General features: G+C 34.5%; 1 protein-coding gene across 12 annotated transcripts in view; it reads right to left on the bottom strand.

Moving 5' to 3' along the window:
• lmo7a (LIM domain 7a) overlaps positions 1–17,300 on the bottom strand; it is a 183,326-nt gene that overhangs the window by 98,567 nt on the left and 67,459 nt on the right. For all 12 annotated transcript variants that reach the window (XM_039745351.1, XM_039745352.1, XM_039745355.1 and 9 more), the window contains exon 5: positions 10,184–10,290. In XM_039745351.1, the coding sequence (XP_039601285.1) occupies positions 10,184–10,290 (107 nt within the window). The remainder of the gene's footprint in view (positions 1–10,183; positions 10,291–17,300) is intronic.

The following is a 17,300-nucleotide window of genomic DNA, read 5'->3' as shown; positions in this document are numbered from 1 at the left end:
TAATAATTCAAAGGTCAACACGTGTTTAACCCTACAAACTAAATAATGTCTGTATCCACCTCAAACAGGGTGGGATCATCTATGAATATTTTCATATTTTTTTTTTAGAAAAAGTGTTAAAATACTGTTTTCCATTTATGGGAAAGCATGTAATTACTGCTGTAGGCTAAGACAAGCATTAATTACTTTGCAACCTCTGAACCCATTTTCCCACCTGGTATCATAATCTATACTAATAAAAGGCAAAGCCCTCACTGACTCACTAATTCTCCAACTTCCTGTGTAGGTAGAAGGCTGAAGTTTGGCAGGCTCATTCCTTATAGCTTACTTACAAAAGTTAGTAGGTTTCATTTCAAAATTCTACGCATAACGGTCGACAACATCCGCCATGTTAAACTTTATTTATGGCCTCATCTTCACGAAATTTGATAGGCGGCTTCCCTGCGCTAACCGAAACCGATGTACGTACTTATTTCGGTGGTATGATGCCACTGTCGGCCGCCATATTGAACTTTCCAACGGTTTTTGTTACTTATGGGCCCCATCTACAATAAATTTCGTACGCTGGTTCCCAATGCTAACTGAATCCTACTTATGTACATATATACGTCCATAGCCTGCAGCTCAGTCACCGTGTGAGGCGGCGTTGGGTCCCCCATCCCCACGCCTCCCACGTAGTGGGCTGCCTGCCTATATAAGGCCGTCCGTCGCTCCGGTCTCTTCATTCCCTTCCTTACTTCGCCACAGTATTCACGTCTCCCTGCTGATAACTGCAGCCTTTTTATTTAATCCACGGCTTCTCCACTGTTTTATTGTTCGTTTATTACGATTATTGTTATTGTGTAGGTATTTTAGACTTAGTTTACATTTTTCAGGTACCCATTTTCTTTATCGATCCAACCATACCCTCATTAACATGTCTATCGAGGTGATCACCATCGATCAAAGAACTGTCACTTACCGAGTGGTTTCCATGCCCGGAGATGGCGCCTGCCTTTTCCATTCCTTGTGTTACATATTGCACGGCCATATCAGGCTCTCTCTTGATATGCAGAGGAACATTGTGTCTTATGTATTGAATGACTGGGACAGGTTCAAGGTGTGGACGGATGACGGTACAGGAGATAATTATACTACACAGGAGCACTATAAGAGTGAAATGCTTCAGCCCTTCACCTATGGTTCTGCATGTGAGTTGATGGCTGCCGCTGAATTGTTCGGTTGTCGCTTTCAAGTGTACCGAAATGGCCAAATATTTTACACCTTTGGACAACCACCAATGCCTCTTAAAACACCTTAGATTCACAGGTGACGATTTGAGTTGTGGACACTTTGATGTTTATGAATTATTAACAAACAATTATTGGTATATTTTCCTTCAGTTTAAAAAGGTTTATTTTTCTTCTTAATAAAAATTTTAAGTTAGTACTTCGCCGCTGCGAAGCGCAGGTATTTTGCTATTTAATAATATATGCAAAATATTCAAATGTTGTATACAGTGATGACAAATGCTATCAATAATAAAGTCCATTTAACATTTAAGAGTTGAACATTTATAACAATTTCATATACACTGAGGAAAAAAAATTTGAATAGGTTCCTATAAATAGGCAAATTAACATTGTCTTTCTAAATGTTTTGTGAAAACTATTCCAACAAATTAAATACTATCTTAAAAAAAAAAAAATTTGCTCAGCTCTCTGCACTGAAACTGTTATTACTGTATAACTCTTGGTGTATAAGGTGTTCTAATAGCTATCAATACAGGAAATACCTCTATTATGTATTTGCCACTGTTGACCACTTGCTTCAATAAGTGAGTCAGTCAGTCACTAATGGCTTTTAAAAAAATTGCAAATACTAAAGTATTACTAGGGTCTTAATCTAAAAAGCTTATTTTGGCAGAACCTATCCAAAATTCAGATCCTTTTCACCTTTAGACATCACATTTCGATGCTTTCTAAAATATGCCATCTCTATATGCCATTCTTACAAATCTTTCTAAATTAGAGCATATCTCAAACATCTACTTACATCTGAACCAAAAGAAAACAATTCATTCAAACCATTAAATTCTCTAACACTCAGTACCCAGGTCAATTATTTCCTTACTAAAAAGTTAATTCAGGAAACAGGTTCCTTATTGGAAACCATGTCAATTATTTTGATTAGCCATTAATAAGTCTTTTCTATTTTGTCATTCATCTGAGTGTCCTGCAGCGACACTTGCTTGGTCTTGGAGTGGACGCATTGTCAGTAATGATGGACTCATCAGGTCTTCATGTTATTCTATTGACATTGAGGTTGACGATTTATGCTGTGATGCTACACAGAGTGTCCTCAACTGGGTCTGGCTAAGTTATGACAGGAGGAATCTATGACTACAATTTAGGTCAGTAAGAGATTTTAATAACTTAAATTATGGATATGGTGAGAGAGGACATGCAGGTGATGGGTTTAACAAAACAAGACACAGAAGACAGAAAGATATGGAAAAAAGATGACCCGCTGTGGCAACCCCTAACAGAAGTAGCCAAAAGAAGAAGAAACTTCTCTATGTACATTTCTCTGTACAAATTGCACTTTTTCATGTTTCACTATGACATTGTACATGTTTGCATGTGACTATGTAATTTACCTGCACTGCATTTGCAAGTGTATAGCACCCTAGAGTTCTGTTCTAAGTGTAAGTGCTCTTCTCAGGAAGTAATTACATTTGGGGGGAAAAAAAAGAATCAGAACAATAAAATACACATGGGGAATGCCTTTAAATATTTGAGCAGCAATAGTGTGGTTCAACAAGAGTAGCCCCTTGGGAGTTCATATTAGAAAATAAAAGGATACTTATAAGCAGATTTTATTTAAAACACCAAAAATCAAGTAAAGTCACAGTTGTAAAGTACAGAGCTTAGAGGCAATATCCTGGGAGAACATATTACAAGCATGATAATAATTTTGATTTTCTTCATTTTAACCAGTCCCTTTAAAACAAGACACAAATCAGAAACTGGGGCATGTATCAAAATATTCATAACTATCATGGTAACGGTACTCCACACAAAACACAAGTTAACCCATTACTACCACAGCTGAAGTCAAGTGGAACAAAGATCTTCACTGTTTGTTTTCTTTGATAGACCAGGTTACATCAAAACAGTTTGATTAGATAGTGTATTTATGAATTAACCAAAATCAATAGAAACTTATTTTGTTTAACGATAAAGATAGGAATTGCAAAACTCTATCCAAAGTAAAAATAATCAACTTAACTTGTTTGTGGGTTCAAGGGATGTTGCTTACTCAGAAAAAAGCAATAGCATAAGCCAGTTTAAAGTTAAAAAGGTTGTTTCAACTAAATACAAAATCAATTTTAATGCAGGGTAACATTCAAAAGGTAGAGTTTCTAGAAATTAACTCATGTAAGCCAATCCAATATTCTTCACAGGTTAACTAAAGCCAATCATCATACAGCCAAGTCATCATTTTTCCAGAAGCTACAATGAGTAGTTTCAGAGAAAGAAAACAAATGCAAGAGTACATTCCCTGGTAAGTATGACTTTGCATGCTTAAAGTTAAATAAGTACCTTAAATGTTAGCTGTCAAATTGTTTAGAATACTGAAGCACAGGAAAAGAAAAGATAATAATGGCCAATAATTACCATACACACTATATATTCTAATATATATACTGTTGATAATTTAGCAAAATGCTAAAGAGTGCAAAACATTACAATAAATATTCTTCTTCAGTAAATATTAAATGCCTTAATGGCTGGGGGAAGGAAAAAAGCAAGACAAGACTGAACAAAGACAAAACAAAATGTGGATCTTCTGTAGTAAAAGGGCTGTAAAACTTAGAAGGTTAGAAGAAGTAGACACCCAACAAACTCAGACTTCAGTTATTTATACAAACTTGTCAAATTACACATCCACACAACAGAATTATTGCATCTTTGTGGTATAAATAACTTTGATACTATGTTAACCACAGTGTCTTGGCATAATGTAAGTTTGCAAAATGAGAAATGAGTCATGTGCCAATTTATTCTGTGAAGTTCTGTACATGTTTAAGGATTGACCCCAGGACTAGATCTATAAATATATGAATTTGTAAAACAAAGTACAAATGTATGCAGAACAAACGGCAAATGGAATAAAATATAAGTTATTATCATGTCAACTTAAGCTTAAAGAATGAATGAACATTATAAGACCGAAAGCTTGAGACAATGTAGTCCATGCCACAAGTAGGGAGAGAAAGCCTTCATAAATGAAAGCAATGGAATGTAAACCACACAGATTCTAGTTTAATCAACAAAACTGATTTAGTATATACTACACTGACCAAGTTAGACTACTCATTCTACAACAGTAATATACAAGCATTTGTACACGGAACATTCTTTTTTTGATCAAAACACAATTTTCACATCAGTTAAGTAACAGCTACCGAATTATTATCAAACCCAATCTAGCACAGAATTGTGGGAAACCGAGCCAATCCCAGAATGACTGGGCACAAGGTAGAAACCAACCTCGGATGTGGTGCCTTTACATGTCAAAACATGCTGTCACACACACACAGACACAGACTCGCATGTGGTCAATTTAGTACCATCAGTTAATATAACCAACACCTGTTAGGAATGAACAAGAACAAACCATGCAGATATGAAGTGAACATAGCTCCAGAGTCTTGAGAGCATACCCATTAAGCAACAAATTTAACCAATTTTTTACGTCAGCCCAAATTAGTTTCAAATCAAAAGATATTACCATGGAAAACATGTTCATAGTCATAGAAAGGAGGGTAGAGGTAGGAAGGAATATGTCACATGCATTGCCCATACACTACTATACAATTCTAAAACACCTAAGTTGTAAAGAATTAACATTACCCTCAAATGGTAGCACTGGGTGAAAGGCAAGAAACAGCCCTGGGATAGGGTGTCACTCACATACATATGTTACTTACAGAAGCACAAAAGCCACTTTGGGGATACTAAATAACCTAACCTGTATATTCTTGGGGATAAGAGAGGAAAACCCGATTACCTGGAGGAAAGCATTCAAACTACACTCAACAATGTCCATGCATAGGGTTTGAATCTGGCATGCTAAATCCGTTCGGTGGCAGAGCCAACCACTGAAAACCAATACATTTAATTTTTACAGGTATTGTTTAAAGGATTTGTGACACAGGTGCTTGAGCTACTACCTGATTTATCACTGGCATACCCATCCTTTAGGGTGAGAGCAGCCTCCTAAGCATGTAATCATTTTCTCAATGGGCTCATAGATTCCTTCTAGAATCTAAGCAGTTACTTTGCTTGGCTACTGTAAATGTTTATATATATTAAAAAAAAAAAAAGAAACACCACACACACTATAAAAAGAGCAGAACTTGAAAAATGTAAAAGTAATGTGGCTACTTATGTCTATTTTAAAAGCTATTAAATGAATTATACCTATTTTAAAATCATGCCTTTGTAAGAGATACAAACTCAAATAAAACGAGTCTATAAGGCAATAGTGTACACCACGAAAGCAATAGTGAAAAGGAGGGAAATAAAAACTATAAATAGGATTACTTATGAAAGAATATGGAAGGCCAACTTTGCTTTGTTGAAAAGAAAACCTATACTCATTTCAAGAAAACTCACAGTGGTCATTAAAAACACCATTTTTTAAAAGCTGTTTTAACAAAACAAAAAGTGCCTGGCCAGACAAATTCTACACTCTACTCAAAAGACTGAACAGTTACCAAATATTTACTCCAACACTTTAAAACTAATAAATAATTTCACTTTCTGCCAAGGAAACACACTATAAATGCTGAGCAAAAAAACCTCTGCACAGTAGCCTAGTGTACTGCATGCACATTTCCACACATACAGGTCGATGTAATCCTTTATTTACTCTCTCTTGCCTTCAATAATGTTTAAAGCCTTACAAAGTATGTACTCTAGGAGAAAAGGTCACTTTCTCATATTTATAATAAGACAGTAACTGAATACCCTTATTTTGAAGGGGCATTTTAAAGGGCAGGTGGCAAGCAATTCTCTCCTGAATCACAGCCAGCCAGACCAAAGAGCAGAACATTACACCAGTGATAAAGAGACTTTCAGCTTGGAACATTATGCTGTTAAAAAAAAAAAACAGAGTACAAACGTACGTTTTATCACTATTAAGCTGCTTTATTTTAAGCTTTTCTGTTATGTTTCCACTGTACTAAAAGTATTAAGGCCTTTCACAAGGATGTTTTTTTAATCAGCATCATCCCGGCCTACGCAATTTCAAAGAATACATTACATGGCAATGTTTACATGACTACCACCGTCAAATTCACACCTTTATCCTATAACTTTCAGGTTTTAACATACTGTACATAATTCAAAGAGGTTATTAAACTAAGAAATCCAAAATAACAGTATAGAAGCCAACAAATATCCATCCACAGTTTATAACTTCTTCAAAAAAGCAATAAAAATGAGAGAAGGTTTTCATCAGAAATGGGTATGTATTAATAAAATCTGGTAGGGCGAAACTACAGACTGGCTTCCTTTTTCATTAGCTTTCTCTATAAAAAATAATTCTGCTTTTATTTAGATTTTAAGTGTATCACTTTAGAGTTTTGCACTCTTGAGGCCAAACTTGAAAAACAGTAACTGTCATGTTACATATAAAGTTGATTTGTGGCTCTCCTTGTCCTTAATAACCAGTTTTAATAAACAATCCATATACAGTGGTGTGAAAAACTATTTGCCCCCTTCCTGATTTCTTATTCTTTTGCATGTTTGTCACACAAAATTCAGCTTTATTTGAGGGTTTTCTAGCATGAACCGCCTTTTTAAGGTCATGACATAGCATCTCAATTGGATTCAGGTCAGGACTTTGACTAGGCCACTCCAAAGTCTTCATTTTGTTTTTCTTCAGCCATTCAGAGGTGGATTTGCTGCTGTGTTTTGGGTCATTGTCCTGTTGCAGCACCCAAGATCGCTTCAGCTTGAGTTGACGAACAGATGGCCAGACATTCTCCTTCAGGATTTTTTGGTAGACAGTAGAATTCATGGTTCCATCTATCACAGCAAGCCTTCCAGGTCCTGAAGCAGCAAAACCACCCCAGACCATTACACTATCACCACCATATTTTACTGTTGGTATGATGTTCTTTTTCTGAAATGCTGTGTTCCTTTTACGCCAGATGTAACGGAACATTTGCCTTCCAAAAAGTTCAACTTTTGTCTCATCAGTCCACAAGGTATTTTCCCAAAAGTCTTGGCAATCATTGAGATGTTTCTTAGCAAAATTGAGACAAGCCCAAATGTTCTTTTTGCTTAACAGTGGTTTGCGTCTTGAAAATCTGCCATGCAGGCCGTTTTTGCCCAGTCTCTTTCTTATGGTGGAGTCGTGAACACTGACCTTAATTGAGGCAAGTGAGGCCTGCAGTTCTTTAGACGTTGTCCTGGGGTCTTTTGTGACCTCTCGGATGAGTCGTCTTTGCGCTCTTGGGGTAATTTTGGTCGGCCGGCCACTCCTGGGAAGGTTCACCACTGTTCCATGTTTTTCCCCCCATTTGTGGATAATGGCTCTCACTGTGGTTCGCTGGAGTCCCAAAGCTTTAGAAATGGCTTTAAAACCTTTACCAGACTGATAGATCTTGATTACTTCTGTTCTCATTTGTTCCTGAATTTCTTTGGATCTTGGCATGATGTCTAGCTTTTGAGGTGCTTTTGGTCTACTTCTTTGTGTCAGGCAGCTCCTATTTAAGTGATTTCTTGATTGAAACAGGTGTGGCAGTAATCAGGCCTGGGGGTGGCTACGGAAATTGAACTCAGGTGTGATACACCACAGTTAGGTTATTTTTAACAAGGGGCAATTACTTTTTCACACAGGGCCATGTAGGTTTGGATTTTTTCTCCCTAAATAATAAAACCATCATTTAAAAACTGCATTTTGTGTTTACTTGTGTTATATTTGACTAATGGTTAAATGTGTTTGATGATCAGAAACATTTTGTGTGACAAACATGCAAACAGAATAAGAAATCAGGAAGGGGGCAAATAGTTTTTCACACCACTGTAGGTAGCAACAGCTGAATAATTTTTATATGTCTATATGTCAAAATGACTTTTGAATCAAGCCCTAAATGCACTACAGATTAGCTGCTGTTTAATATTGTATGATACAACACTTATCAATCATTACCTTATCTAAATGTCACTGTGGTTGCTAGGAGTATTCGGGTGTGTAATACATAAAAATTACAAAGCAAAGCAATCTTACAGTAAATTACTTCTGCTCCAACTGGTTCCACAGTTAAAAACATGAACTCATGACTTTGACAAACAAACAATTGTTTTTTTAAAATGGTAACTTTGACTGAAGTGTTCAACATGCACTAAATAAAAAGCACATTTTAGACATGTTATATTATCAAGAAAAATAAAGACTACTTATTTACTATTTATTATAATAATAATAATAATAATAATATGTTGATAATAATTCATGAGGATTTCTTTAATTAAACTTGCAAAATAATATCACTAAATTCTTATACTTTAGTGAGTACAGAGTTATACTATTTTCAAAATGCACATTTTATATATTTTCTTCAATTGTTTAAATCTACTGCTTTCTAAAAATCACTCTCTCCTAGAAGAATAGTGTATCTGTAGATTATACTATTACATTAGTATAATATATAGATATATTTTTTGTGGTGTACCATAAAATAACACTCATTTTATTAACCTTGGCAGTATTTTACTGTTTGTCTTAAAATATAGCTATTTACAAAGAACCAGAGAGGACATTTTATTTGTCTTACACTTATCTTTTCATGAAAGCAACAGAGTAAACCAGCTATTTACTTTCCAAATTAGCATGCCTTACCTATAATCAGACACTGACAGAAACGGTCTAACAAACAGATTGGATCAATCACATAGGCACACTGTTAAATTAATCACTGGCCAGTAAAATCTAACCTGGGGAAGGGTTGCTTAAAAACCCTACACATTTAATGACGAAAAAAAAAACTCTATAGAGAAGAAGGGAAAGAAGAGAAAGTATTTCTTATTAACTAACTAACTATGTTTTTGTGCTGGAAATTAATGCAGCTCTGAGAACAAACACTCAAATCATTTGGGGTGTTAATAAGCAGACATTCATGACCTCCTACATTCCAGCTAATTACACTTTGCATCTGCTTCTCTTTACGCACACCTGAGCAGACCTATAATGCTGAACAGGTTGTTCAACATGCCATACTATACAACATGTAACCCTTTCAGAGTTTTATCTCACAAGGCATGTAATCACACTGCTCACAGATGGAAGCATTCAAGCTTCCAATTAGTGTCAATTGGCTTTTTATAAGTAAACAGAACACTATATTTGAGGTTTCTTGTATGTGGCACAAAGCAGCTAAATCTCTGAAAACTCTGGAGCAATATAAAGGCACATCTTAAATACTTTCACTTTTCAGCTTCCTTCATCCATTAACTAACGCACATGTACACATAGCCATTACGCAGAAACAAAGCAAACATGATCAAATATCAAAGCCAGGTTAGACTTTTGCGTTTAGATTTGTATGGCAGGGCAGACTTAAGAGATTAACTAGTATAAAGAGACACCAAACAACTTCACTTTTAGCTCAAAATCAAAATGGTAAATGTGGAATGCATGAACAACACTCATGAAAGCATAATGTTGCACATTAGCTTAGAATTTAAATTAATTCTCCATTTTTTAGAATTTGGCCTACAGGCTCATTGACAGAATGATCTAAATGGATTGTTGCAACAATAAAGAGCCTGCTCTTTAAATGTAAAAATATCTATTTAGCTAACTATTGTTTAGAACAAAATTCACACAATACATAAAAAGAGCCCAGTCTAGAGGTCATTATAAACTTTTGTATAGACTAAACCATTCTAAAAAAAGATTAATTTTTAAAACCTTAATGCTGCAAATACTCTAATTTTTTTAAATATATTTGATTCAATAATGTTTAAGGAGTGATCTAATAACACTGAAAAAAGGGAAGACTTCTCAAGAGCCTATTCCACTGTTATAAATGACGGATACAGCAGCCATTAACATACAATAGTAATCAAAAGCTTGACGCTTATTACATTTCATTTAAGAAATAATCACAAAGCAATTTACTTACTTAATAGTGACGCGGGTAGATAAATCTTGAAGATCTCCTGGATGAAATAACTGAGCTTCTTTTAATCCCAACTTTCCACAAGCTTTCAAGAACACATTAATGTTGTCCTGTAAGTTAAAAGTAACAGCTGCTTAAAAGTCAAAAAACACAGCTGAATGTCTGAACAGTCAAACACATTCAGAAAAAATGACAAGCTATATTTCACACAAGCAGCCTGTAAGTGATTGAGTCTTTCAGCATTACCTGTTATAGTATGAATACTAAGTCAGGAGGTGTAACTGCAAAGACGTCAGTGGTCCCACCCAGATTCTGGCACCAAAGAGAATTACAACACTACTGCCGCCTTGTACGTGGTACTAACTGATTCATCTAGAAACGGAGTTTGTAGAGTTGGAATGGGGTGTGTTTATATATTAAGAGAAAAAAAAGGGTGGGGGGGGTAAGGGAAATTTTTTTTGTTTGTAATAAGCACGTTGTTTCTGACTTAAAGTAGATTACCAACACAATGACAAGGAAAAGATAATGCATATGTATGACTGGATATAGAAAGAGGGAAGCTGAAGTGTGTGTTAAAAACAGGGTAGGCATCACATCGTAATTAAAGGCGTTTATAGTATGTAGACCTTGTTTACAGTATCACTTTGGCCTCATTCGTAACAGCTTTGTCTAATTTTATAGAAATAAATAAGTAAACAAATGTAAGAGCCCACCCACTTTTCCTTTAAAACCAAAAACTTTAAAATTTACATTTTAACAACCTGATTAATCATTGTAGCATTTAGAAAAAATGCTTCCAATAGAATAAAGAAGGTAAACTAATAAAACTAAAGTTGGTGCCTTAACTCAGTTCGTTAGGGTGTTACAGTTTTGAAAATTGTTAATAAGACAAGACAAAATTCCATTCTTCTGCAGTCAACAGGTGTGTCTCATTGCATTGTTAGCAAGTAACTTTCTTTAGAACAGACTGTAATGGCAACAAAAATTCACCACACATATTTTAGGGCACAGACTTAAACCATGAGTTTTTAACAAACAGTGATTTAGAAGACAAGTATTTAGCAGTTGCCAAGCTACAGGAGTGGAGTAAATAGGCAGTAACATTGAAAGAGAACAGCTGAACATTCAAAGACATACTGGGACTATGATTTTCATTTTGGACTAAAAATATCATGCTAATAATGAATAAGGCTTAAGGCAACTGTAAGACTAAAGCAACTAGAACAAAAGCACATTTTCATACATTTCATTGGACTGTTACAATAAAACCAAAGCCTTGATCAAATCTTTGGGTTTAACAGTTATTCTTCATCCTCATCTCTTTCAGAAGGGATTATAAGAATAAGATATAGGTACATTTACCATAAACAAGGGTCTTTTCCAGTTTCACTGGGATTACCCTCCATGACTGAGTGGACTCAAGAAGTAGTTTCAAGCAAATAGTGGAGGCAGACACCCAATGGGTGCCACCAAAAGACTCAGAACAAGCTGTAGGAATTGTATCTCATCTAGCTTGAGAGCCCCTGAGAATTCAACCAGATGTACCTGGAGAACTACTGGTAAGGACATGGTAGGCTGCTCTACACAGCTCTGTGTGTCGCCACCACAGCACTCATCAAGATAAGCGTACTGTAAGTGTACATTATACATCTGCCTGACACAGTCTTCACTATATGAATGCCCTTTCTCCAGAGCACAAGTGGTGCCCAAAAAAACTTGTTAATTGCAGGTGCTCAGTTTTAACAGGCTCTTAGGAAAAGTCATTTAAATAGTTTTTTTTTTGTCCCCAGATAATTGCCATATTATGTAATTTACATAGTTGACATATATGCAAAACTACATAACATGGTAATCATCTGAAAGATCTGAAGAATAATGCTTTGTTACCTGTCTTTGCAAACTCCTTAACACTTGCTCTTTGAATTATTAAACAGAATATATAGAACCTACACAAATTTGGCACACATACCAAGGTCTGATTTAATGCAGCACCTACAATGCCATTTAGAATAGGTAAAATTGTTTAACACTATACTGATCCAGATCGATACCACTTCAGAAAAATGTACTTTCAATGGATCAGAGGCAGTAACAAAAAGATTCTAAACAAGGTAAATGAAACAGACAGTATATCTCACAGATATAGTTTCCTGTTGAATATAAGCCTACTGAGGAAGCCAGGTTGAGAAAATGTGTTCCTTTATTTCTTTATTTAATTAATAAATAAAAAAAAATTAAATGCTTATCAGACAGCCTTGGTGTCACAATCACTCCTAATCCATTAATACAGTAGTGTTTGGTGTACTCCCAGATGGACTTAAGGTGGAGAAGGACAAAAACTATAAATCACTTTTATTTCACTATTAGCATGTAGACTTATGTTGCTCAACTGGAAGAATCCTAACCCACCCCTGTTAAGTCAGTGGGTAACTGATATTATATACTATTTGAAATTGAAAAAAAAAAAAATCAAATTCTCACATAGAGGATCTGTTCAAAACATTTTTTTTTTTTTTAAATCTGGCAGGATATAAGCACTTATACCGAGGAGAAAGACTCCTTTCCCTCTATACTACTCTCAAAAGTTTTACTCTGGCTGCTTTAAATAAATTCAATAAAGGTTAAAATAAATAAATATTTTGCAATACTTAATATAATAATGTGAAAAAATAAGTTGACCCCATGAAATATTTTTTCCCCCTTTAACATATGTGGAGATAATAAAACTGGATGTTTATTCAAACAAAATTTTTACTTTTTCTACATAACTGTCATTTCATTTGGCTGATATTAACCCATACACAGATCATCCACTTTCTACCATTTATCTAGGACAGGTTCGCATGGCAGCAGTCTAAACAAAGATGCCAAGACAACTTTATCAAAATCTTCTCACTAAATTTCACTACAACAAACATTATATTACCACACCACGTTTTTTTGATGTAAAACATAGGTGACAATTCACTCTGTTTTCCTATTAATTTCAGTGCCGCTAATAGGTTTAAGTGAATTAATTGCTTCCACAAAACGACAGGACCTTTAATTAAACACAAGAGATAAAGTGAATGAAATGAACAAATCTGTTCACCGAGATGAAATTAATTAAATAATGCTGTAATGCTTTCAGGAAGTACCAGAGACAGCACTTTACACAAGTACTACGCAGAGACTTTTCTCAAGATACAGTTAAACAATGATAAAGTTTTATTTTGATCCATAAGCAAAACAAATGAAGCAAGAGCAACAACTGATCTCATAATAAAATAAACTGAAGCTCATCAAAAGGAATGGTTTTAAAGTAAAAAATGGGTCAATGTCCCAGAACTACTGCAGACACAAGGGAAAAAAACAAAATGAACAATATAAAACTGATTTTACTGCTCAGCTATCCAGGGAGGGTGTAATTCATTCTTTATGCCCTACTTAGAAGACATAATCAAAGGACTAGTGTAGTAAAATAAAAATCTATGCAAAATTTACACAAACTTCTTTACATATAGTAGATTTACATACAGTGGTTGTAAATTTTTAGATTTTGCTCAAACCACTTTAATTCAAACTTTAATTATATTTTAAATAGTAGTTATGCTTACTACACTTAGGAGGAATCGATTATTTAAAAGACCAAAAGGAAAAGACCAAAAGATCCTGATTTATTCCTAAAAAGTAATACTAATTATTTTGCTTATAGCCAAACTCTGTATTAATGTGCTACACTTAAAACACCAATTTAGTACTTAAAATCAGTATTTTAGCAAAGCCTTCAGTGATATCAGATGCCCTTCAAAAACAAACATAGCCAATGTTACATCATCAAATAGTTTGAGCAATGAGCAATGCATTCGTGCTGCCAGAAAGTCAGACCTTGTTAATATTTTAACAACATTAAGGTTTGGATACTTTATTATAAAAGACAAAACTAAAATCCTATAGCAGTGGATCTTCACTCTGGAAGCAGATTGCCACAGAGCAATAAGTACAAGAAAAATGGAAATCAAACTTCATTTTCACAAGATTAAGATTTAAGCTTTGTAATTGTTAATCTCCATGCAAACTATCCTTTATAAGCAATGCACTTCTTGAGACTTCTTTTTACAAGTGAGCTGCAAATCAATGGAGGTTTAAATTCCTAGAGTGTGTGTTAATTTACACCCAGTATTATTAATCTGATACATGAAAATAAAGAATCATTTCACACAATATAATGAGAATTCATTTTGACAAAGCAGGTTCACATAATTTAATATATCCTAAACCACAGGCTGATTACAAACGACCTGAAAATTCAATGTACAGATAACCAATGTTCAATATAGCTCACATGGATCATTTTCTCTGAAATAATTTGCATAACTTTCAAGTAATCATTTTTTAACCTTCTTTCTCCTTTACAGGTTTTGTCTTTTCCTCACAATCACTTGTGCACCACTTTCTTCATGTTATCATCTGCCTTGAATCAACAACCACCCAGATGTTTTTTTAGTGGTCCAAAAAGGTGGAAATCACACAGTGCCAAGTCTGCTGAATAACTTCTGCCAAATAAGCCTCAAACTTCAGTTTCTCCAGACAAGCATTGGTGTTCTTAGCAGTGTGTGGGTGGACATTGTCTTGCAGCAAACGGACTCCTTGAGACAGCAGTCCCGGTGCTGTCAAATCAAATAGCAGGCTTCACATTGGTCTCCAGAAAGTCAAAGTAACTTGCACTAGTGACTGTAGTACCCCTCGGCATGTAGTGTTCAACAATAACTCGGGTGCACAAGTGGCTGCGAGGACAAGATCAAACCTTTTATTCTACTGGAATCCAGGCACTTCTAGGCAGGTGGTGCAGTTGCATTGAGAAGGGTGGAGACTACATACATAAGGTTCATTCCATTTTCTGACTTAAGCTTGACTCTCCCTTGTACTTTGATATGTCTGTGATATTTGTTTAATGGTTGTCTGTGCCCGATTGAAAATTGGAGAATAACACTCAAGACAGACCACTTGAAAACTACTTGGTCAAACTTAATACAATTTAACTAACGTGAAGAAAAAGAAAAATAGGGAAAAAAATAAAAATAATAAACACAAGAAAATTCTATATGGAAAAATGTATAAACAGGTTTTTACTGAATTACAAAAGCAAAAACATTCATGAACATTAGAACTATTTAACAAATTTTAAAATCGGGACCCAAATTTATTTTTTGACAGTGATTTCCTCAGAGGCATAATGGTCAATATTATAAGAGTTCTGAGAATTTTGGCGTGGATTAGAAGTCATATGAATATTATACTGAAGATTACTAAATGTATTTTAACCTAGACATACCATATCTGTTCAAGATATAAAGACAAAGTGATTTGGTATTTATTAAAGTATAATAATACCAACTAGAAGAAAAGTGTAATAAAAAATAAAATAGAAAAAGTAAGGATGTAGTCTTGGAAAACATTATTGAAAATCAGCATTATCAAAGGCAGGTGTGTCTTATATGGCTTTTTATTGAACAACTGACATAACGTACAAGTGTGTGTTCTCTGATATCCAAACAAAATGTTCCGTATGCTGTTTCTTTGACAGGGCATTATTCATGCTGACACTTCAACTACTTCATTAAACTGAAATAAGAGTGGAGAGGCTTAAAACTTCAGTTTTAAAAATTAGAAAAGTAAAAACATTTTCAAATATATATAAACTCAGATTTGGACACATGTCAGCCCTAGAAGTTGTAAAATCACCAGCATAAAATAGTACAAATTTAAACATCAGACAAAGATGGCAAAATAAAACTGACAAGCGAGTACCATGTGTGTAATGTCACTTCTACATGAACAAGGTCTTTATTTTCTGTTCTCTGTGTAGGCAGTGAACAAGTCATTATTCCACTGACTAAAAAGTCTGCCCAAAAATCATTAATCTTACTTGGTTTTGTTTTTGCACTTTTTTTTTTTATATAATATAAATACTATGATTTGCTGTCAACTACCTCTCAGTGCATTGGCACCTTGCATTTTATGCCTGGCAATGTTTTTTTTTTCTTAATTTTCTGCCACTTTTAATTAATGAAAAAAATACCATGTAAGAGGTGATATTCAGGGGTGGTATTGGCCTATATATCTATATCTATCTATCTCAATGAGTAGTATCACCCCTAACATTAGGCTTAACAGAATAAGTTAAAAAAATAAACAGTAATAAGTTTATTTTACTTTCTTATTCAGATGTCTAGCATCATCTTTAGAATGGGTAGATATGCCTAAGAGGATCATGCCTGAAAGATGAATCAAGTATGTTTAAAACCTCCTAGGAAATTAATAAGAAACTAAGCACAAATTAACATGCACAAATTGCATAGTATAAAAAATAATTTATTAAAAGCAAAGGATTGTTGAAGAAATTCTACAGTCAGTACAAGCCTAAACATACATACTGTACACTAAACTATTGTGTTTATATTATAGAGTACTGTATGGTAAAGTGTTTAAAAAAGCACTACAGCATGTCTTAAAAATCTATTTAAGTATCATAGGTATGCATATATGGGGAGGAACAAAAAAAGCTAAATATATAGGGTTTTCTGCCAATTTGACTGAATACTGCCCTTGGATGAGATCATACTGATTTATTTGCTGTTAATATTTTTATCCACATGGGGATGGAGAATGCTATCTGTAAAAAAGCATCTGAACATAAGCATTAGTTTCCTCATGATTAACAGGATTAAGTAATGAAGAGCTTATCTCCATCTTGGGTCTTTCCATGGTGTGGTTTTTGTATAGCATTTTGTTTAAGTTATTCCAATACTCATGTTTGTTGATGGTTGGACTATTTGGGGGAATGAAAGGCTGAAGCTGTCTCAGATCCTATTTAATATTGTTGCGTATAGCTTTACACTCCAAGTGTTTTAATCATTTTGCTTAAATGATGACATATTTGAATTGTGTCACATTCTATAAATTACATTTCTAGGCTCAAGGGACAATAAATGTAGCCATATTTCATATATATATTAACCAAGATGGCAGACATTATCCTTGTAGTGGTGTAAGTAAATATGATTTTAGTTTGTCATTTTACTTCCTCAGAGCTAGCCAAGTAATTGCTGCATTTTGCTTACTTGCCGATTTGCACAGA

This window comes from Polypterus senegalus, chromosome 2 (genome assembly GCF_016835505.1).
Source record: "Polypterus senegalus isolate Bchr_013 chromosome 2, ASM1683550v1, whole genome shotgun sequence".
NCBI lineage: Eukaryota > Metazoa > Chordata > Cladistia > Polypteriformes > Polypteridae > Polypterus > Polypterus senegalus.
This window is presented reverse-complemented; position numbering and strand designations above follow the sequence as displayed.